This window comes from Tachypleus tridentatus, chromosome 5 (assembly GCF_004210375.1).
Source record: "Tachypleus tridentatus isolate NWPU-2018 chromosome 5, ASM421037v1, whole genome shotgun sequence".
NCBI lineage: Eukaryota > Metazoa > Arthropoda > Merostomata > Xiphosura > Limulidae > Tachypleus > Tachypleus tridentatus.
The window spans coordinates 23,044,674-23,067,584 of NC_134829.1; the positions used below are offsets into that span (position 1 = coordinate 23,044,674).

At 31.7% G+C, this 22,911-nt stretch overlaps 1 protein-coding gene across 2 annotated transcripts; it reads left to right on the forward strand.

The window, feature by feature from the left end:
• Nucleotides 1-1,050: 1,050 nt before the first annotated feature.
• Nucleotides 1,051-21,774, forward strand: LOC143250705 (zinc finger C4H2 domain-containing protein). Of its 2 annotated transcripts, none has more exons than XM_076501608.1 (5): nt 1,051-1,176; nt 12,696-12,867; nt 15,231-15,403; nt 16,268-16,439; nt 17,842-21,774. In XM_076501608.1, exons 1-5 carry the CDS (start codon nt 1,106-1,108, stop codon nt 17,953-17,955), a joined length of 702 nt encoding a protein of 233 aa, XP_076357723.1. In that variant the 5' UTR covers nt 1,051-1,105; the 3' UTR covers nt 17,956-21,774. The 2 variants fall into 2 exon arrangements, with proteins under 2 accessions (XP_076357723.1, XP_076357724.1); XM_076501609.1 differs by having other exon boundaries at nt 19,343-21,774.
• Nucleotides 21,775-22,911: the final 1,137 nt, after the last annotated feature.

Consider the following 22,911-nt stretch of genomic DNA (forward strand, 5'->3'; position numbering starts at 1 on the left):
GCATTGGGGAGGAGAGTACTTTGAAGGGGTCCCAGACCTGTAACTTCTAAATAAAGTACATTTTGTTTTATGACGTCAGTCCGCGTATTTTTTTAACAGCCCTCGTACTATATCTCAGATGGGGAGAGGGTTTCTTAGAGGCAGAGCTGTCTAGTGAGGACCTGCCGCCATCCTGGTGGACACACCTTTCACCAAATAAAATAAGGGATTTTCGCTCCAGACCAAGAAAGCATAACTAGAGATCAGAAAATCCTTAAAATATGAATGTCTGATGCATATATTGTTCTTGCTAGTTTCAGAGCAAAGCTGCACAATTGTCTTTTTGCGCTATATGCACTACGGTTCCTGCTAATGATTCACTTGTATGTTTGAAGTCTTAAATGCTTAAATTCGGGTTTCAATACCTGCAGTTGGTACAGCACAGATAGCTCATTGTGTAGTTTTATGCTTAATAATAAGCAAGAAACCAAACAAAGCTATCGTTGGGAATCGAATTCCAGACTTTAGCACTGTAAGTTCGTAAACTTATTGTTGGCCTACAGAAGGTCATTTGGAACTAAGGAAGTTCAGAAATTATCTACTAGGAATTAGTCACTGCATTATTCTATTATTCATGTAGCCCGGCCAGGTGGTTAAGGTACTCGACTCGTAGTCTGAGAGTCGCGGGTTCGAATCTCCGTCACACCAAACATGCTCGCATTTTCAGCCATGGAGGCGTTATAATGTAACGGTCAATCCCACTATTCGTTGGTAAAAGAATAGCCCAAGAGTTAGCGGTGGGTGATGATGACTAGCTGCTTTCTCTCTAGTCTTACACTGCTAAATTAGGAATGGCTAGCGCAGATAGCCCTCGTGTAGCTTTGCGCGAAATTCAAAAACAAACAAATAATTATTGATGCAGTTCTAATAATTGAAAATGTATTATATTTTACTTAAAGTTCTGTTGTGAAAGTTATTTGTCGTTTTTTGCACTTATGTATAAATTTTTACACGATACTGCTTTATTACGAAATTTACAATGCGTTAAAAATAAAACAAATGCACACCAGTTATCTTTGAACATTGTTTATCTACATTTGCGTCGAGATTTTTATGTGAAACTTAGATGGAAGCACGAACCACAAAAATGGACGATGAAACGCTGATGGGTAAACTTGAATGTTTGAAAGAAATCAGGTTAGTTATCAGTGAAATGTTTGTAAAAATGCATATATTCACAGAGACTGCTTAAAGCAAGTAAGTGCAGAGTTGTACGTAATTAATGTACTAAATATTAAATGTAAGTTTAAGCCTGTACTCGGTTGTATCATTTATTATTGCCAGTTTTACTATTAGTGGTAGTTTGATTAGGCCTACTACCGCTAATACTAATTAGTTCTGTATTATATTAATACAGTATTTACAGTATTAATACAGTATTAGTATTTATATTAAAATACATGGATTAGTATTATTTTTCTTAATTTGCAAGGTCAATAGTTATAGCTTTTTTTACTGTTGCAATGTCAATTAGTAAAACTTATGTCAAAGAAAATCAAACTTAAATTTTTAAACTTTAGTTACGCGTTAACTTGAAATTCTGAGTACAGAGCGGGCTACGTAATAATTCTTTTGTTACAAACTTTTAGCTTCAAATAGAGCATGTTTATAATATTATCAGGAATGTATTAATGTTATCTTAGCAAGAGTATTAATATTAAGTACAAAAATAGTATTTTGAGGAGATTTATGAATGTATAAGCTTTAGCAAGTTTATGCATTCAATTTTTTTTATCTGTAAAGAAAGTAAGACATACCTCACTTTTATGAAGCTTTTTGTCATAGTAATTGATGTAGTAAAAAGATCTTATTATTGGTGAGAGTTATATATATTTTTGGTATTCATTAAATATGAGATATTTTAAGGGAGGTGGTGTGTGACTGCAATGTATATGAAAGAAATCTACATACATCATTTTCTGTGATAATGTTATTTATAAAAACTATTGTTGATTTACAGTAAATGCATTCTTACAAGTTATATATGTACATTTTACTTGATGAAAAACATTTGTATACAATTTAGTTGATGTGTCTGTCATCAAGTACAGGAAACATCCATAGATGGTTGATTCAAATTACAAATTCGAGACCTATACATTATACGTACTTTAAACTGAAATTTGAATTTTCTTTCATAACAAACCTCAGTAAGAAAGGCTATAATAAAGCTCTTCATATGCCTTTAGTGTGATTAAACACATATTGAGGGATATTCTTTTGAGAAATTGAGATTTTCTTGGCATCCCAAATTCATTCATAACAAGACAAAATTATTGTTGACTCCACATGACTATCTCATTCAGTAAACTAAACTTTATCAAAAAAATAGGGAAGGCAAACCTTACTGTTTAAATATTTATCAAGCCTTTCCTTCAATTATATTGAACTACTATCTCATGAATTAATGTCATTAAGTTTAATAACAAACTGTAGATTATAATTCATATTTTTATATTATGCATTATATAATTTTTTAATTTAAAAATAAGTATGAAAAATAAACATTGATTTTTGTGTCATGGGGTATGCTGAATTCAGCACTAATTAAAATTTGGCATTTGTGATGTCAAAATACAAAGTCCATAGATTCATATGAATTAAGAACTCAAATTACCCATATTAGTAAGCTAGAATGTAAAATAAGTACTTACTACCTTTTCTGTTTACTGAGATGTCCCTCATATTGAATTAAATACAGTGGTTGTCTTACCTCTTTCCATTTTTGGAAATGGCCCCTTATGTATGCTTAATTGTGGATATGATATGTGAATAGCCTATCAAAAGCACAAAATGTCCTCCTGGTTGCTTTCTCATCTATTTTCATGTATTAGGATATCAACTTGTTCTTTCAAAACAAGATTTAAAGGAAGTAAGTTTTGTCTTTGGTCTGCTTAAAATTTTATTTTTTTTAGACTGAAATACAGTTTAGTTACAAAACATGATAAATTATAATGGAATTCTATGCTATTAGTATTTATGATTTTTGAGGCTTAGCAAGCTATGAGAAGTAGTAACCAAGTACAGAGATCATAACTAGAGGAGATAATTATTTGTTTTATTATCCTTTTTTTTTAAGAAAAGTAAGATGAGAATCTTGTTCATAAGTGTATTAAAATTGAAATGTGACTATATTTTACAAAATACTAGTCTTTACTAAAATACAGTCAGGACAGGTCATTTTGTAAAGGTCAGTGTCATATTCTTGGAAACAATAACGAGTACAAGTGTGCTACGTAATTGTAATTTCTGTGATGTTATCCAGTAATGGCTGAAAAGCCAGTATAATAGCAAATAATTAATGTATATAAACATACAATGTTATGATATACAAGCTATTCATTAAAAACATGAAATTTTTATGACCTAGATAATTATCAAATGTGAAAATTGTCTAATATATAAAAGTATTTTTCATATTAGGATGGAAATTCCTGTAAATGGTGGATAATCAGTATTCTGAAATAAAAAATTTTTGAGAGAATCTTTAATTAAAAGCTATTAATACTTAATTCAAAAACCTGATATTTTTAGTATGAAGCTATGTAAGGTTTACAAGTAACTAGCTTTATTGTGCAGATATATTTTTACATCACCAAAGATCATACTATGATTACTCTTGTGGATACTTTTATAGTTATGAAAATTATGCATAGAGAAACTCATTGGTGTCCATGTGAATCCCAGGTGTGCTGATGAGGTTTAACAGGTCTTTTTCATAGCGCCCTATTAAATGCTTTTTGAAAAGCACCGGATCCAAACTTTTATTAGGAAACTTCCAACCCTCTGGCATCTGTCCACTATTGAAGGACTTGTAAAGATGATAGTAACAAGTGGCTTGCATGTCCAATTCTTAAACGTCTTCAAAATCCTTAAAGAAAATTATCTAGCTCACAAGCCTTATCATTCATTACACTTCCCAATTTGTTTTTTAACAAACTTATAATTAATGTTATTATTCTGTTTGTTTCCACCTAGTAGCATTTTAGGAGAAGGAATGTTATTCATTAGAGAAAACTAAAGAAATATTTGTATTTAGTAATTTAGCCATCTCATACTCATCAGAAATTAGCCCTTCTTTATCATCCTTTGAATTTCATACTTCCATCCTAACATTTTCATTTATCATTAAAGTATACAAGACATACATTAGATCAGTAATAGACTATGCAACTCCTGCATGGATCAATATAAGTGAAAAACAAATGCAAACCAAACTCCAAACATTATAGAATACACTTATTGCATCAGCATACAGAGTACCTAAAACCACTTTCTCAAAGTTCATGAACAATTACTCAAATACACAAACAATACCAGATAGACTTCTACATAGTACAATAAAATATTTGGATAAAAATTGGCGAAAAATGAGTTGTTATGCGAACTAGACAGATATTACATATATGATGAAGATAGACCTAAACACCTCTCCCCGTTAAACTTGTACGTCAGATCTTTAAGATAAAATTAAATTTAAAATAATAATAATAATAAAATAGTGCTAAAATAAAACAGGCCACCTGTGTAAATAAATAATTTTAAAAAATGAAAGAAGAATATAAATAGACATTGTCCTGAAAAGGACCAGACTAAAGTTATGATATTACTTCAGCCATTCTGTATTTACTATAAATGTATTAATCAGGCCATTCCAACTAAGCAATGGAAGGAGGAAGAGGTCTGTGTACCTGATCCTCCTAGGTATACAAATATATATATCCAAACATCTAGAGAGAAAGAGAGATTTTGTTTATTGTAACTGTATTTAAATAAATTCTTTCTGTTGGTTGTAACATTGTCAGTTAACCTTTCTCCATATACCATTTTATGATTTTTATCTTTTTTATTCAACTTGCAAATGTTTGTAATCCTCCTAGTAATTCATCTCAAAAGGTAAGTTCTTTAAATGTGCATCTTTTTTTTCCTTAATAGAGTGTGGCCCAAAATAATCCTTCTTATTTTAAAATTTAATAAATAACTAAAGAAATACAATGATAAGATGGTAACTGTGTGAGAAAAGGCTTAGTGTGATGGACTGATTGGAGTGGACCAATTCTGTGGCCTCTGTGTTTGCCTGACATCACTAGACTTCCTTCTTTAGGGTTATGTTAAGGACATTGTGTATGATACATCTACAGCAAACACCACTGAACTGAAATCCAGGGTAATGGATGTCATCATCACTGTAACTGGGCATATTCCAGCAAATATGGACTGAAATAAAATATTGATTAGATGTGCTGAGAGCCACAAATGGTACATATGAAAAAGTGTGATGACATGCAAATAAAAACTATTTCAACTGGGCTAAAAGATGTTGAAAACTGTGTGGTTATATTGCTCTAGTTATTTAATTATTAAATTTTAAAATAGGAATGATAATTTTGAACCACCCTTTGCTTATAGTGAGTTATCCTGATCTGTTACATGCAGCCACATGTTTATCCTCTATGGAACATGTCTATCTTGAGTATTTAACAGGTCATTTTTAACCCATTCACTATGAGTAGGATGTATATATCCCAGTGTTCCACACTCTCACATTGTGATTGGGACAAATGTTTCCAGTGATTAATGCTGTTTACATCTTCCTCTGCTGGGTCGAGGTTCATCACCTTGATTGTCATTATTTTCAATATCTTTAGAGCAAAGTCAAATGCATCAAGTGTATTTATATGACAACTAGTGTTACTACTAGCTGCTCAAGCAGTGCAGGCATGGTCAGTACACAGTGATCAAATACTCTACTTAAACATCTCATTGGTTACTGAAGAGCTGAGTAGGAAACATTGAGAGAAACCACATATTAACATTGGGTAGGATACCAGTAAATACTTTATAACTAATTTTACTCCCATACACCATATGGGGCAACAGTTGAAAACATTTGTCCAAGTTGCAGTGTGAGGGAGAGGGAACATATTAAAAACACAACTGAAAAGCATTTCCATTTAACTTAGCATTCCAAATTGTTGGAGTCAATTTCTATCTCATCTCATCAAAATTAACCTTTTCAAAATTTGGAAAAACAACAAAATACTGTTATTTTTTATCTTGTATAATACCACCTCAAACTTAATTGTACAATGGCCACCTGTAGGGATGCTCCCATTAGTCATATCCACATTGAAGGTTAATAACAAATCTAATAAAACAGAATAAAATTTTCTCAAGAAGGTTACCTAATCATTTAATGTAAAAATACCTTTAACAATTTCTAAGATTCTCTCACTCTTTCAGGTTGACAATAAAGTTTTCATGTTAGTAGTAACATCTAAGATTAAAATCCTTCGTGATTAAAACTAGCTTTTGCATTCTTGATTTCATTAAAAATAGTTTTCATTAATTTCATCGATCCAGTCAGGTGTTTATAACAGATTCCAATTAAAATCATTTTATTTCTCTATCTATAAAGATACTGATTCAACCAACCTTTTTGTTGTTCTCTTTAATGTTCTTCAACAGGCTAGGGTTCATGCCTCGTATATTAAACTGTTCCTCCCCATCCCCATCTTTGTTTAACTCTTATTTATATTGATATATAGTTGTGTATTTCAAATAGATTTCTGTCATGAGAGTTATCTAAACCGAGCTAAATCTCATTGATTTTCATAATAAATTTTCTGTTCTTATTTTTACACCATGACTAGTATTCAGCCTTAGAGATCTACTTAGATTCTTGCCTTCACAGTTAATTTATGTTAATACCACAGAAAAAAGTTTCTTCTTTTTTACCCCATGTGTGTTTATCAACCTCCTGTTCTTCTTGTGTAACTCCTAAGTTCCTTTTCAACATTATCAGTTCTATGTACACTATTAATATTGTATCATTGCTAACAACCTTAGTTTTTGTAAGCTACATTTTCTCTCTGTTTGTCCCAGAGATTATCCTGTCAACATGCTTTACCAAAGAATCATTTATATCTAAAGCGTCCTTAAGTTTCTAAGATCAGTGGTTCAATTTCTCTTGGTGGACTCAGCAAATAGCCCAGTGTGGCTTTGCTATCAAAAAACAAACACTCCTTTAAGTTTTACTCCTCAGTGTGGATTCCTGTACATGATGACGGGACCTCCTGGGAAAGCTTCTGTTCTTTCAGTTTACCACCTCTGGGATCTAAACATCCATTCACGTGTTTGCCATGCATGATGACCCGTGAAGGGGAGGAGGAGATCCTGGTGATTGAGGGGTCCAACCCTAACACACCACTTTGGCCTTGAATTCCTGTAGATGGGCAGCCTTGGGGTGGCCCCTTCCTTGGGTCAATCAGCTGATCCACTTGGGCTAGGGTCAACCAAGTACCAGTGTTGGATGTTCTCAGTAGGTGTTGTGGACATTGTATCTGATGCTGGTGTTTGGGTATAGTGTTCACGAAACCCTGGAGTTGCTGTAGTGTCCTTTGACATTGTAGTGTGTCCCCTCATAGGATTCCATGGTGGGTGGTGTCAGTGGGCACCGAAATTTTCTTTTTTATTATGGATCCTCCAAATAAAACTTTAAATAAAATAGTGAAAAAAACAGTCCATAGGTAAACGATCATATCTTGAAGATTCTGAGCAGCAATCTTCAACATCTGTACCACCTGTTGTACCTCATTTTCTTATCCTACATTATCTTTAACACAAACCTTCAGGACAAATGTCTCCCTTTTTTATTTTATTCAAAAGGGAATGGAGGGACTTGCTGGCTCTCCAAAATCAGTAAAGAAGCTTTGATCTGGTGACATATTGGTGGAAACATCCACATCTCAAAACAGTGAACTCCTCTTGCACTTAAAGGCAATTGCTGATATCCCTATTGAAGTTACACCTCATGCTACTTTCAAATCATTATGAGGTGTTAATGTTGAGAAGGACTTGAAGAACATCTCCGAGTCAGAGATTCTCACTGGTTTCTCTACTCAAGGAGTTTCTGCAGTGAAGTGTATCTCCACTTGCAAAGATGGAATTACGATCTTTCTCTTTTCAATACTGGTTCTTCTAATTATTTTCATGCACTTAGTCAGTAGTCAGTCCTTTACTACTATTGATCTCTCAGTTTTCTCCCCTTCATTATTCTCCCATTTTTCATAGAGAGTTGACAATAATCCACGAGGTAGTGATCATTTTCCTGTAATTTTGAGAGAGACTGGCCATGGTCGATGCCATTCGACCTGCGTGCCCAGGTGGAAGCTGGATCATGCAAACTGGCCCACTTTGACTGCTCCCACAGAACTTGATCCTGCCATCATCATGTAAGCCATCCATAGATATCTGTGTGGCAGCAGTATCTGACTGTATTATACAAGCATCTGCTTAATGTATTCCTAAAACCTTGACACATTCCCCACTGTATCCTCATCCATGGTGGAAGTCTGCCTGCCACATGGCACGGAAGGCTCAAAAATGGGCCTGGGATACTTTCTGTAGATATCCCACACTCTCAAACTGCATTGCTTTTCAGCAGGCCCGTGCACATGCTCGGTGGGTAAGATATCAAAGTCAGAAGGAATCTTGGATTAAGTTCACAACCAGCATATCTTCTACTTCCAGTTCCAAAGTCATATGGGACAAGATTCGGAAGGTCAGTGGGCAACATAATTCTGTCCCCTTCTCAGGCTTGTTCTCTGATGGTCAAGAAGTAACTGATCGCCGATACTCTGGGTGAAAGCTTTTGCCAAGTATCTAGCACTTCTGCTCATCCTTCACCTTCTTAGCCATTCAGACTCGGGCAGAGAGAACACCTTTTTCCTTTCATGCTGATTGTTTCTATGACTATAATCTTCCTTTTACGCTGGTGGAACTCAAATTGGCCCTTCATTAGTCTGGCAGTACATCAGTTGGACATGATGATGTACATTATGAAATGCTGTGCCATCTATTCTGCTTTTCTTGCTATTCTTCTGATTGTTTTTTTAACTTGATCTGGCAGTAGAATGTTTTTCCTGATGCCTGGTGCCAAGCTATTGTCCTACCTTTCTCTAAGCCTGAGAAGGATTCCAAGATTCCTTCAAACTACTATCCAATTTTTTTGATGAGCTGTCTCTGTAAGACCTTAGAGAGGATGGCTAATGCTCACCTTGTTTGGTTTTAAAATGAAAGAACCTCCTCTTGCCCACCCAGTTTGGGTTCCACAGACAGCCTACACTGTGGACTGTCTAATTCGACTTGAAACATCAATCAGAAAAGCCTTTCTCAAATGACAACATCTTGTTTCAATATTCTTTGAAATTGAGAAGGCTTATGATACAAAATGGAGTTATGGCATTTTGCAAGACCTCCATATATATGGGTTATGTAGCCATTTGCCCATTTTTATTAAAAATTTTTTAATGGACAGAAGATTCAAGTTTGTGTAGGTTCGACACTTTCCCGTTCTTTTCTTCAGGAACTTGGAGTCCCTCAGGGCTGTGTTTTGAGTGTCACACTTTTCAGTATAAAAGTTAATGCCATCACTGAACAACTCCTACTCATTGTTCCAAACGGGCTTTTTGTTGGTGACTTTCACATCTCATATCAGTCATCAAACATGAGGTATATTGAGCAGCAGCTACAAACTGCCCTTAGTCATTTTTTGAAGTGGACCACATCAAACAGCTTTAACTTTTCTCTCTCTAAAACCAGTTGCATGCACTTTTGCTGCCAATGGGGTATTCACCCTGATCCTGAACTCTGTATCGGTGAAGTTGTGCTGCCTGTGGTCCTTCAGACAAAGTTCTTGGGGTTTATCTTTGTCTGTAAGCTGATCTTTATACCACACATCAAACAGGTACAGGTCAAATGTACAAAAGTACTGAACATCCTCCATGTCCTCTCTTCCACCACGTGGGGAGCAGATCGATGTTCTATGCTACAGATATATCATGCTCTTATCCAATCGAAACTCGACTATACACTACAGCTAAATCTATCTGTTCTGGCACTATCACCACCGTGCCAGCAGGCAGTCAGACGTGGAGTGAGCAACGTGAAAACAAACTTTTTCAAATAAAACCCAATATTGGATTTTGGCCATCTTGCTTTCGTAAGGATCAGAAAGAGGAAGTTGTTTACATTGGTTACAGTTTTTAACTCATTGTTTTCTTTTATCTAGAACTGATGCACCAGTATGTAGTCTGTGTGACACTCAGATCACAATGAGCCACATTTTACTTTCTTGCTGCCATTATGACTCTTAACAACAGCACCATTTTAAACATGTTCTATCCTAAGGTTTGTCCATAATGTTAGATAGTGTTATTGATGATGGAGACACTGTCCACCTTGGTAATATTTTTAGTTTTTTAAAGGCCATTAATCTTTTTAATGCCACTTAAGTTTTTTAATTTATATATTAAACCTTTTTTAATGTGGTTCCCTTTTAAGAATCACAGTTCATCTAGTTAAATTTGAAATTAGACATTGGCTGTAAAGTTAAATAACTCGAAACCAGGACTAGAAAGACCAACTTTGTGTGACTGATGGTGGTTTTTGTACTTACCTGTTAGTCTTCCTGATGAGTTATGATGATTACAATTATGCTACAGAAAGTCTTTTACAACTTGTATTACTGTAGTTTTTCTCTTAACATTGTAGACTATATGTAAACATTGTTTTTATGCTATCTGTTTTTTGTTTTAACTTTATTTTGTTTTACCTTAATTTCCCTTTATAAATTTTAATAAATTTAATTTAACCTTTTACTGGATGTTTGGCATGGATAGCCTAGCTGATTTGTGCCATAAAACACTAAATCAATCAACCAACCTTTAAGTTTTGTCTTACCTTCCCTCTTAGTTACTTTTGTATTTGTACATCCTTGTTACTCATCTGCAACAGCTAAAGGCTAAAATTTGTTACTTCCTAGAATCTACTATTTACAATTAAATTCATTTTTACTCTTTAGCATTATTACTCCTTCAAGTAATACTGTTTGTAACTTTCTGAAATTCATTTTTATCTTCTGTAACACTTGCTTGTAAAAGGTTAAGCTCATCTTTAATTCCTGCTTCTTGTTCCAACAGTTTAAACTTTGATTTTTATATATTTTCTACACTCTGTTTAGGGTAGCCTTCAATGTATTCCCAAATCTGCAATCTCTACAAACAAATTGCATATTTGAAGTAACAGCTTTCTTAAAAGTGCATGTCAATCCCAGATTTTCAAATAAACTCCAATATTTGCTTCTACACACTTTACATCACACCTTTGCTGTTTTTAACCATTGTAATCTTGGAGTAAATAACAGTATAAACAAATAAATATAAGTAGCCTACTGACAACACTATCAAGCTCAATAATGCTACTTTAATTTTGCTCTTAAATTATCACATTGATCCTTGAAACATAGAGGTAAAAATAACTTGTCTTCAAATAATAATTGTGTAATAATTCTATTTATTTAACCTGTTCTATAACTAGCAAAGAAGCTGATTACAGTTTAACTAGTGATACACTCAAATTACTGCAAAGAAAAACATTAATCAAATTCTTGTGCTGAAATTATATGTTTTAAAAACTCTTAAGAACTTATTTTTCAAAGATCACTAGCTAGTAGCACCCTCTTCTTTGTTGGGCAACATTAAGTTCTGATGAAACTGTAGAATGGATGGCAACTGCCTGTTATGGAAACATAAGTGTAGAGGACAACATTTCAAAAGTCTTCTGCCTTTCGTCTTCAGGTTAGTGTGTGTAGGTGTTGTTGGTCTTTTATAGTGTCATGGTGGATTGTGGAGAGTATGTTATGATTGGTTGGATTATCACTGTTTCTGATTGGAGGAGATATTTCCTGTAGATTCAACCAATGACAGCCACATGTTACTCACCTCTAATTCAGAATCTCTGTTTAGTGAAGTTTTATAGCGTAAATATAAAATGATTCTTTGATTTTTCTTGTCATCCAGAATTTGTCTGTGTCAATGATTCTAGTTTTCTCCCAATTTATTCTGTGTCCAGTTGACGTGGCGTGCTCTGCAATAGCTGAATTTTGTGTTTCCATGAGTCTTGTATTATCTTTATGTTCTTTTATTCTTGTCACGAGTTTTCTTCATGCTTCACCAACGTATGTATCATTGCAGGAACACGGAATTTCATAGATGTTTTTGAGATTCTCTTTAGTAGGTCGCTGTGTGTGTCATAGTAATTTATCTCGGATGTTAAATTGTTGAATCCATTTAATAGGTCTTTTTCATCTCTGGACATTGCTAGGGAAGATTACCTAAATTATTGCATACATCCTGGAGGCACATGTTTTAAGAATGAAAAATTGTTAATAGTGTTATAGGCAAACAATCACATTTTCATTGTTTCAAAAATAAATCATAGTTTATCTGTTTTTTTAGTGTTAGTTTCACTTTATTATTTACCATTTTATGTTATAAATGTTTTGTGAGGATTATTTTAAATTGCTAGCTTGGTTTATGAATTTAAAATTAACTACAATCCCCTAAGTTAGTTGAATGTTGAGATATTTTTGAAATTACAACCAGAAATATCAATAAAAGTGGTGTTACTCAAAAGATATGAATCAATGCTTCCTTGTCATTATAATTTAGAATGTTATGTTAAATTAGCTATTAGTTATTAGTTTAGTTTTTAGATCTATAATCAGAAGTTAATATTTATATGTTTCCTAAAATGATGAAGTTTTTTAGATGTTTATGTATTTATTATCAAAATTCTCATATTTTTACTCTTAGAACACGAACAATTCACTTAGAAAAGCTTAAAACTCGACTTCGTCAAGAAGTTGATTCAACTGAAGGAGAAGAGAAATGTTTGCAGGAGTATCGTCAGGAGATGGAATTACTGTTGCAGGAAAAGCTGGCACATGTTGAAGAATTAAGACAGATCCATGCAGACATTAATGCTGTAAGTTGAATATCTTCATTAAAATATGTATTGGTATGTTTTAATATAAACTTACAATTTCAAAAGATAAATGTATTTCTTTTGAGTTTTTGCTTTGTAAATGCAACTCATTTTAGTCAAACCATACATACATATGCATTACTTTTTTATCATTTAGTAATTTGGGTTTTATTTTTCACTGTTATATGGTAGATTGAAGTTGTTTTTTCACAAAAAAGCTTATAGTTTTCAACAGTTTTAGAAAAGGCTCTTTTGAGCACAACAAAGAATTAGGTTTGTGTTTTATGCTATTTTTTACTTTTTATGATGTACATATTATATAGCTTACTGACAAATGTTTTGATAATGATCATCAAAACAATATTACATTCAACTGTAATATACTGAACATCCTTATACCACTGAAGGTTTAACTAGTTTTATGTTTTTATACTCAGCATGATCATTATTGAACACCAATATGCCAAAATCACATGGCCTTTTAAGAAATCCATTGTTTGTAATTAAATTTTGATCTTTTATGAAGGAATGGAAAAGTCTTTTGTACTATAAAACACATGTTGAAGTAAAGCTAAATTATCATCTGAATATACAAGTACAAATAAACCAAAAGTTTAGATATGTGGGAGGTCAAAACAGAAAGAAATTTAATTGAGGAAAAATTTGTTGTAGGTTAATTGTTTTAAGATGATGAAATAGATTTTTAATAAGCCAGTGACAAAGGCTTAAAAGTACAAAAAATAATGTAGGTAGTTAATTAACTTAACATTCAGAAAATGTGAAACATGAAATAAAAATTAAAAATGACATTTACTAAGGGCTATAATCAGATAAAAATATGCCTATTGAGAGTTTATTTTGTTCTTTTCTCATAATATTATAAATAGAAAGGAAGTGAAGTATGTAGTTTTTCACTTTGAATTTTTTGAATACTTAAAGTTAAACATGATGCTTTGTGATTATCAAAACTACTGTGAAAAAGTAAACAGTGTTACCATAATGGGGAATAAAAAGCATTTATTTGTTTACTGTAAAATTACCTGTTTCATAAGATATTTAGTGTACTCATATTCAGAATTTTTAAAGTGCATATGTGTGTGTATTGGTTTGTTAGAACCAAACACAAGCCAAAACAAATATAAAAAACTGCACTAATTGAAATGATCCCAGGGTACAAACTGTAATGTTAGATATAAAATGCACCCTAGGGTTTGGAGGTGACTGAAGAAGTAGAACCACATTGCAGTGGGGATACAACATCTATCAGTCTTAACCTCCATTCACCAGTCTCACATAAAGAAATAAAGTAAAGGATTAGTAATAGATAGAGAAATAGAAATTAGAAGATCGAGATGTGGATGCTCAAACCCACAACGTCTCGCATCTGTATCACCCTTCACTGTCTGTAGGCAGTTTATTTTAATTTACTTAACTCTATCAATAGTAATATTCTCTAAAACAATATATATGAAAAGTGAAACAAAATCACAGCCATGATACATTCATCCAAAGAGTACACACATACATGTGTTTTCCAGAATGAACACAAGAGAAAATATCTTTTGAATACTTTTAAGGTTTGTTTAATTTAATTAATAAGCTTCTTTATGTATTCCATCATTAGCTATAGTCAGTATAATTCTGCATTCAAATACTGAGAACACATTTTCCAACATGGCTTTAGGTGTGCATAAGACAGCAAGCAACACAGTAACAAAGTTTCAGTTCCTCAAGATCCCTTGGTTTGTTATGGTAGACATTTGTTTTCAAAAAACTCCAAAGATAAAAGTCTAAGGGACTTAATTTGAGAGAACTCTTTAGAAGTTGTCATTTTACTTGAAAGCAGGATCAGTTCTGAAATCTGAAGTAAGAAACATTCATAAATAATAAGTAATAAATTTATAATTAACTTGAATAAAATTTATAAACCTTCAGAAAATATTTTGTTTAGAATTTTGTTGTTATCTCAAATAAAAAGTTATACAACATTTTTTTTGGTTTACACATTTTGGTACACTGTGTGTGTTAACATTTGCCTCCTCTGCCTCTGGAAATTCATGGATGGTGAAAAAAGATACATTAACCTTATAAATTATTCTTTTTTATATCCTTAAGGTTTAGTTAAAATGTGATTGTACATAAAATTGTTATGAAATAATGATTAACATTCATTCATTTTGCTGAACAAAAGAAATATTTTCCAAACAGAGATTTGGGATTACCTTACATTGGTTTTTTGTTGTTGGAACTGATGACGTAGCTTTTTCTTTATTAAGTTTCAGTGAAATGTGAAGAGAAAGATCACAGGACTATTTAAAATAATTTTAAAATTCAAAGTTTATATTCTATTTCCTTGGATTTAGATGGAGACTGTTATTAAGCAGTCAGAAGAAGATCGTAATAAACATCTTGATACAGCAAAACACCTACACCAAGAATACCGTCCTTTGAAAGATCTCATAGACAAACTGAGATGTGAAATTGGTCTCTCCAAGTTACCTGAACTTCATGAAGAAGATAACAGCTTTAATCCAGAGTAGGACATTCTTATTACCCTTCATCTCTAGACAGAGGTTGTGGTTCCATTTCACAAAAGTGTTTGAGGGGTACACACACTCATAATAACTGAAATAACTACTATAAATATTCTATTATTTGTTTTTCAAGGAAACATTTATGGCTGTTCAAACCTGGTTCTGAAATTAGATGTTCGGCTGTATATTGGTTACTAAGCAGCAAAATATCAAACAAGTAATAACTATGAATGATGCATTTGTTCAAGACATTGGGACTCAAATTATATTTAAATTATGATAACTTTTGAGAGCAAAAAATAGTTTACCTTAGTAACCAGGTTTAAGTAAACATATCAATAAAATGTTCATGTATTTCAAAATCTTAAGATGGGCAAAGGGATATTTTAATGAATGTTTATGAGCAATATTATGCAAGAAGAGATAAAATTCATTAGTTATTATAAAAGTTAACCATCAGCCAGAGAACTTTTTATTTTTATTTCAGATGACTAAGAATTGGTGGTCTTTGTTGAATTATATCCTATGAATAATTTAAAATACAACTGTACAAGGAAGATATAACTTTAACTTGTGAGATGAACAACACATATAGAGGTTAAAAGTATGGTGTAATTGTGGATTTTTCTTTATAACTGTTTTTAACAGTTTTAATCTAAAATATTGTCTCATATTATGACTTATAATTTGATCCAAAATTCTGTTTAACAATTAATGATTAAAAATAGTGAAGTGCAAATCTTCCATATACAAATGCATGTTATAAAAAAAGGAATTTTTCACAGCAGATGTCGCTGTTGTACTGATAATATTCATAAAACTTTTTTTTAAACCATGTGAGAACTCTTGAAATATCCGTTCTTTAGGTTTTTTGAGAAACAGAAGACTGAGTGGCAAAGTGAAGTTTCCGAAGGAGCTCTTCCCCAATCACTCAGTATAGTATCTAGTGGAGGTCAACAACTTCAGCAGAATCGTAATAAGAGTGGTCAAGACAGACCACAACCTGCACCCTTTAGACAGCAACCTCCTCCCATGAAGGTAAGTATAGCTTTAAACTAAATGGCTATTTATCTAATATTTGCTTTATGAACTGACAGTTCCACATTATTCAAGGTCAGAAAGATGCAACCCATATCTTTTCACTCTAGCTAGTGTAATATTTGTGTACAAAGGTCTGTGCAATGTAGCTAAGTGTTGTATATCTATGTATGTATTCATTTGAACTAATATTTTCAAAGCCATCTATAAACGTTGACTCTAGGGAAGTTGTGGAAAGTAAGATTTAAAAGAATCTCAGTACTGGGAACCCTGGAAAAGTGGCTTGTTTTAATCTCAGTACTGGGAACCCTGGAAAAGTGGCTTGTTTTAATCTCAGTACTGGGAACCCTGGAAAAGTGGCTTGTTTTAATCTCAGTACTGGGAACCCTGGAAAAGTGGCTTGTTTTAATCTCAGTACTGGGAACCCTGGAAAAGTGGTTTGTTTTAAATCATGGTACTTAACAAATTGTGGAATTTCAGTTTCTGTAAAAAAAATTTTCTTGGAATAATTAGCTTAATTAAAAGATTAAACACAATTTGGTTATATTTCTTGTGACCACTGTGAATCTGTGTCTTTGTGAGGCTTATGTAGTCTCTGCAAGCAGGCATGTTTGACAGATGTCAAGAAAATGTAAATGTGACATGATTCGGGAGACCTGGGTATTTGAATATGGATCCTTGGTTTTGTTTTATTAAGTCTATGAAATCCTGACACAATGAATGATATCAAGGTCTCATCTGTGTATATTCATTTATTTAGTAATACAAAGACCAAACCTGCATATTCATTTAATTAGTGTACTCAATGTCTCATCTGTGTATTTTCACTATAGTTAGTGGTATCAAGGTCCCACATACATGTATGTTGTCTCTCTTCATTTCAACTAATATTATAAATCCCATATTTGCTGCATTTTCATCATCTATTTATATTGACATTTTGTTTTGAATGTGGTTAGTTTTTTTTATGTATTTAACTAGTGTCATTTTGAAAGCAGTAATCCAGAATTAATTTTTATCTGATAGATAAATTCTATACTTGTACATTTCCAACTGTGAGAAAACTAAAACTGCTGGAGATCCTTCCATGGTATCAGTTGTGCAGACAATTGTTCTGTTTTTAGGGATATGATTAAAACTTGAAAATTTGCAAAGGAAAAGGTTTACAAGTGGTTTACTAATCTTGTGAGCTACTATCAACTGTGACAAGAACTCGTGTTCTATTGTTACATATCTTGAAGAGGGACTAATATGATTACTGTATAATAGTATTAATTATGTGTTATCTTTTCAGGCAGCTGTTTCATTTGGAATGTTGAAAAGTTTTTATATCCCTTTTGAGAAATTTTCTTCACCATATACAAGAACAAGAGTAAATTTAAACCACTTTTTCTTTTCCTAGTCATGCTTGTCTTGCCATCAGCAGATCCACAGAAATGCCCCAATTTGTCCCCTGTGCAAGGCCAAGAGTCGATCAAGAAACCCTAAAAAACCAAAGCGTAAACTAGAAGACTGAAAGAATTGTACTATCATCTTTTATTTTTCATCCAATTCTTGATGTTGTTGTATCTTGTAAAGTTGTTTATTTGAATATTTTTAGTGTTGTGATGGATCCTAAAGTTCCTGTTTTGTGTACTTTTTTGTTTTACAAAAAACCAAAAAAACTGGCCTTTATTTTTTATGCTATGTTAAAATACCAAACATTTGAGTGGTGTGTTCATTTGATGGGTTCAGGAAAATCAAAAACGAGAACTGTCGTTACATCAATTTCAAAACTTGTTTCAAGTACTTCCAGTTTTGAGTTATGTGATAATATTATTTAGGCTTTGGCTTCTGTATTGTACAGTAAAAGCATAAGAAACTGCAAGTACAGATAAGATTTAACTCTTTCACTATGTGTGGTATAGTTTTCACACTTTAACTTTTAATGCACTATGTGTATCTTCATGAAATTTTGCAGGTTATCAATAAACATCATAAGGCTTCAGTACACAAGATAACAGACCTTGGTAAATAATGATTTGCTTGTGTATTTCTTTTCTCTTGAAGGTTGACTGTCAAACATGCAAAGTAATTTGGACTTGAAGAATAAAAATACTTTACCTCAGAAAATTATCAAATTTTATATGCTAAACCTTAGAACCTCCAGATAACTGTTAAACTTTTTCTTTAAAATAAAAATCAATATTTTATCTCATACTTTTACTGTTGTATCTTTTTGGATTAAGTCAATTTGATTGACCTCATAACCAACATAAAAAATTCAGAAATATATATTAATTACAGTTTTCTTGTTCTGCAGTAGTCACTAAAATTATAACAAGAAACCATAGATGTTTAGTCTAAATAACTCAAATCTCATAACATTATGCTATCTATATATTTTATTTTATTGACATTTTGGCAGTGTTTGACTAACATTACGGAAGCTACAATGATGCAGCACATGTGTACTCGTTACCTTATTTAATAATATAAAACTGGCCTCTACAAAGTGACCTGGCTTGGTTCAAGTGGGCTAGTATTTTGTAAAATACAGTCACATTTCAGTTATACATGTATATTTATTATTACTATTTACAATTAAATTCTTACATCTTTGTTAATTTTTTTAAAATGCAAAACAGTAAATAAAAAATATAGAAAACAATGATTCTCTTTCCAGTTACAAACCTTGTACTCATTTGTCCACTTGCCATGATTTGCTAAGCCTTGTCAAACTGTTCATGTGGAGAACGTTAAACAAAACAATTTTTTTAGAATTTATATGATTTTGAAATAATTAACTACAATAAATTACTCTATCAGTGTCACAGAATTCCACTGTAATTTACCAGGCTTACTAAATAAATTGAGTTTGGGTTAAAAAAAAATTTGGATAACGTTTTTACTTTTCCTTCTAGGGTTAGAGATAAAGTAAGTACCTTGGGTACTTCCCACCTTTTAGAGGCTGTGAAAACCACATAGGGGACATTCGGAGCTTTCAATTGATTATAACACATCACAGATAGAAGCTGGTGTACATAAGCATTTTTAAAAATGAAAAGGGCGAGATGAAGCCCACCATGTTCGGTTTGCTAAATGTAGTGAAATCTCAGCAAATAGAAAAGATAGGACAATCTTATTTTATATCATAGCTTGCCAGTATCAGTTGTATGAGTTCTAATTCGTAAGAAGCTATAGGCTTTGTATTAGAACATCACAGATGTATCATGTGGTATGTTGAATGCAATTTTGGTTCGAATTATACATTTGTGATGCACACAAAAATCAATATATAGGTGTTTTTTTAAATATTTCCTTTTATGTAAAGTAATTAACTAATATATAATCCTGCAACTTGAATTATCCACAATTTGACACCAAATTTATTGACATACATTCCCAAAATAAAAGATTAATAAAATTTTGAATGTAAGTCTACATATGTGATGACAATCCCTTTGATTGCCTAATCATAGGAAGATCCTTAGAGGGATAGTTAATCGTATTTCCTCATTTTGATAGATTTAACATTTTTGATAAAATGATTGAATAAGAGGCAGTTTGTGTAAATTATGTTTTTTATATGTTTTACTTTTGTTGACATGTTTTACAAGCTTGCCAATCCATGTCACTGACTTGAAAACACTAAGTTTGAATAATTTTTATCATCACACAGAAGACATTCCCTTTCTAAAAATTTACCAGTTTCTAGTTTTAGACAAGAAATAAAATATCAGGACTTGTTTATGTAAAAATAAAAACTGATTGTGGGAGAGTTCTTTATCTATAAATGTGAAAGTTAAACTGTTAATGAAGAATGTACAAAGTCAGTGACATTAGTCATAATTAACTCATTAAAAAATACATTAATATTTGTTCTTTGTGGTAGAACCTTTTTAATTATTATTTGTTTTTGGTACAAGTTTTAAAATATTGTGCTTTTTTATATTTGTAATAGATGTTATGGATGTGTTGTTTCAAGGGTCTTTGTAACAGTAAAATTTGGGTTTATTCTTATGCTCTTGGACAAAAAAAAATATCTAATATGCATACTACTGCTTAAAAATAGACATTATAAAGTGGGAATATGTTTTTATTCAAGAAGTAAACTTCCATTGAAATGAAATTTGAATTTTTATAAACATTTTGGAAGTGAGAATTGAATAACAAAGGAATATATTCTGTTTAAATTCTGTTAATTTTACATGGCATTTAAAGAGATGTTTGGCATTTCATTCCATTTTCTTTATTTTTATGAAAACATAAGTATTGAAAATTCACATTTAATATTCAATTATAATTTAATTTGTAGAGAAAATTGTGCCAAATAACAGTTGTCTCTAATTTTATATTTAGAAAAAATAGTTAAAAGGTCCAATCCAATCCTAATTCATCCAAACCATTTTGAACACAAAAGTTTGTTTACAGAAACAAAATTTATATAAAGTAAGAATAAATACAACTTGAGATTAAATCATTTGTCATACACATAATTAAAAAAAACTGAATATTTTGGATTGACCACTTAAAGATGGTTGTTTATACAGAGAATCAAGTGTGATAATACAGTTTTAGGTACTTTAATGCATTCTGGATATGTGTGAGTTTGGAGTGTACACTTATTCTGTGACTGTGCTCTTTCATGTGTATTGTTGTATGTTTCCATACTTATTTATTGTATACATAATATTTTGGCCTAAAGTTTGTTTTAATACCATGGTTTCATTTTATGAGTGAAATGTTTGGTAAGATATTTGTGTTGGGATTTGATGAGTATGAATAACTATCAAAACAACATTCTTTACTGTCCTTACAAGTACACAAAGTAGCCTGAATATCTTGATGATATCTCACCTGAGTAGCTTTATTTTATAATGAAATTTATCATTAAAACATTATTACTCAGAGAAAATGATTAAAGTTACATTTTGTGTTTTAATAATTTAGGATGTGAAACAAATTGTGCTTTCACATTCAAAGTAAATTAAAGCTTTATTTATTGTTTTTTTTTAATTCAACCAACTAATCAAGAGCTTTATTTATAGCAATTGTATTCTATATGTGATTTTCTACTATTTTTCGTATTTTTTTAAATCTTTAGTTGAGCATAAAGTTTTAATATAAGAAACAATTTGTGAAACATTTTGACTGTCTTTTTATTTGTATTGTTAACCTTCTCCACTCCCTGTCCTTGCATATAGGATTATGCAAGTTTTGTCAATCACAGTATAATGTTGTGATGAACATGTCTAAAATAAGGTTTTTGCATCTGATTATATTAAGTCTAATCATTAGTAGGGATGTAAATGAATCATTAGACCATGGACATAATAAAAGATGAATTACAATTACTTCATAGCTTTTGGTTATTTCATTTGAGGCAGCTATTGCAATATAGAGTTTGTTGTCATCTGACATTTTGTAGTGTTATAAGTTAAAATGTTTATTGTAAAAATCTAATAATCCAAGTACTTTCGTGAATTAGGGAAAAAAATTAAACATTTGTGTTCATGTTTATTAGTATTTTCTTCAATGTATATCATTTGAAAAAGAAATCTTAAATTGGTGAAATGTCTTACACATGATGGATGGAGCTGTGATATTTACAGATAAAACCATAATGAACAAAATTGCAATACTGGAGGTTTGAAAGGAGTTGTGCTATAGGAGAATAAATCAAACACAAAGACCAATGGATATTAGATGAGTTTAACATTAAGTTAAATCTTTATTATACTATAACAAAGTGCTAGTATTCCTTTCTTAGAATACAAGCTGGCTGGTGGAGTGGAGAAAACTTCAATACAATGAATGAAAACAAAAAAAAAACTGTTAATTATATGATTTTAATCAAACTGTAGTCCTAGTGCAGTATTCAACAATCTTAGATTACACATGTTAGAGGTCACCCACATATTATAGTTTAAAGAATTTAAACACCCTGCTTATATTAACCAGTGCAGACATCATTATAATCCTTTCACTTTGATGTGACCCTCACACAATTGTGGGAGATGATGTAAGAAGTTCAAACAAACAATGTGAACTCTTGTGAATGATCTCTTTTGTATGTGATCCTTGCACAAGACAACAATTATAATAATGTAAAGTTCACTATATTATGATTTGAAGAATGGCTGTAGGGAAGTTTTTAATATTAATTCAGATGTAATCATTTTATGAGGTATAGTAGGGGTAAAACTTGTGATTTTTCAAATGCTATAGTATTTCCTTTTTCATCTCTAGGCTTTCCTAAGCCAACACTAATAATTGACATTTTTAACAAACAAGTTTATTTGTTACTCAACTATTCTTTTGTTCAAGTGTTCACCACAATGATACTTATATATTAAACAAGGAAATTATTTATACAGGTTGCAACAGCCAACAAAACACACCAAACTGTATGAAAATGCAAATTATACTCAAAATTATCTAAACATGACATAGCATAAATAAACTTTAATCAGTCATTGTAGAGTGAACT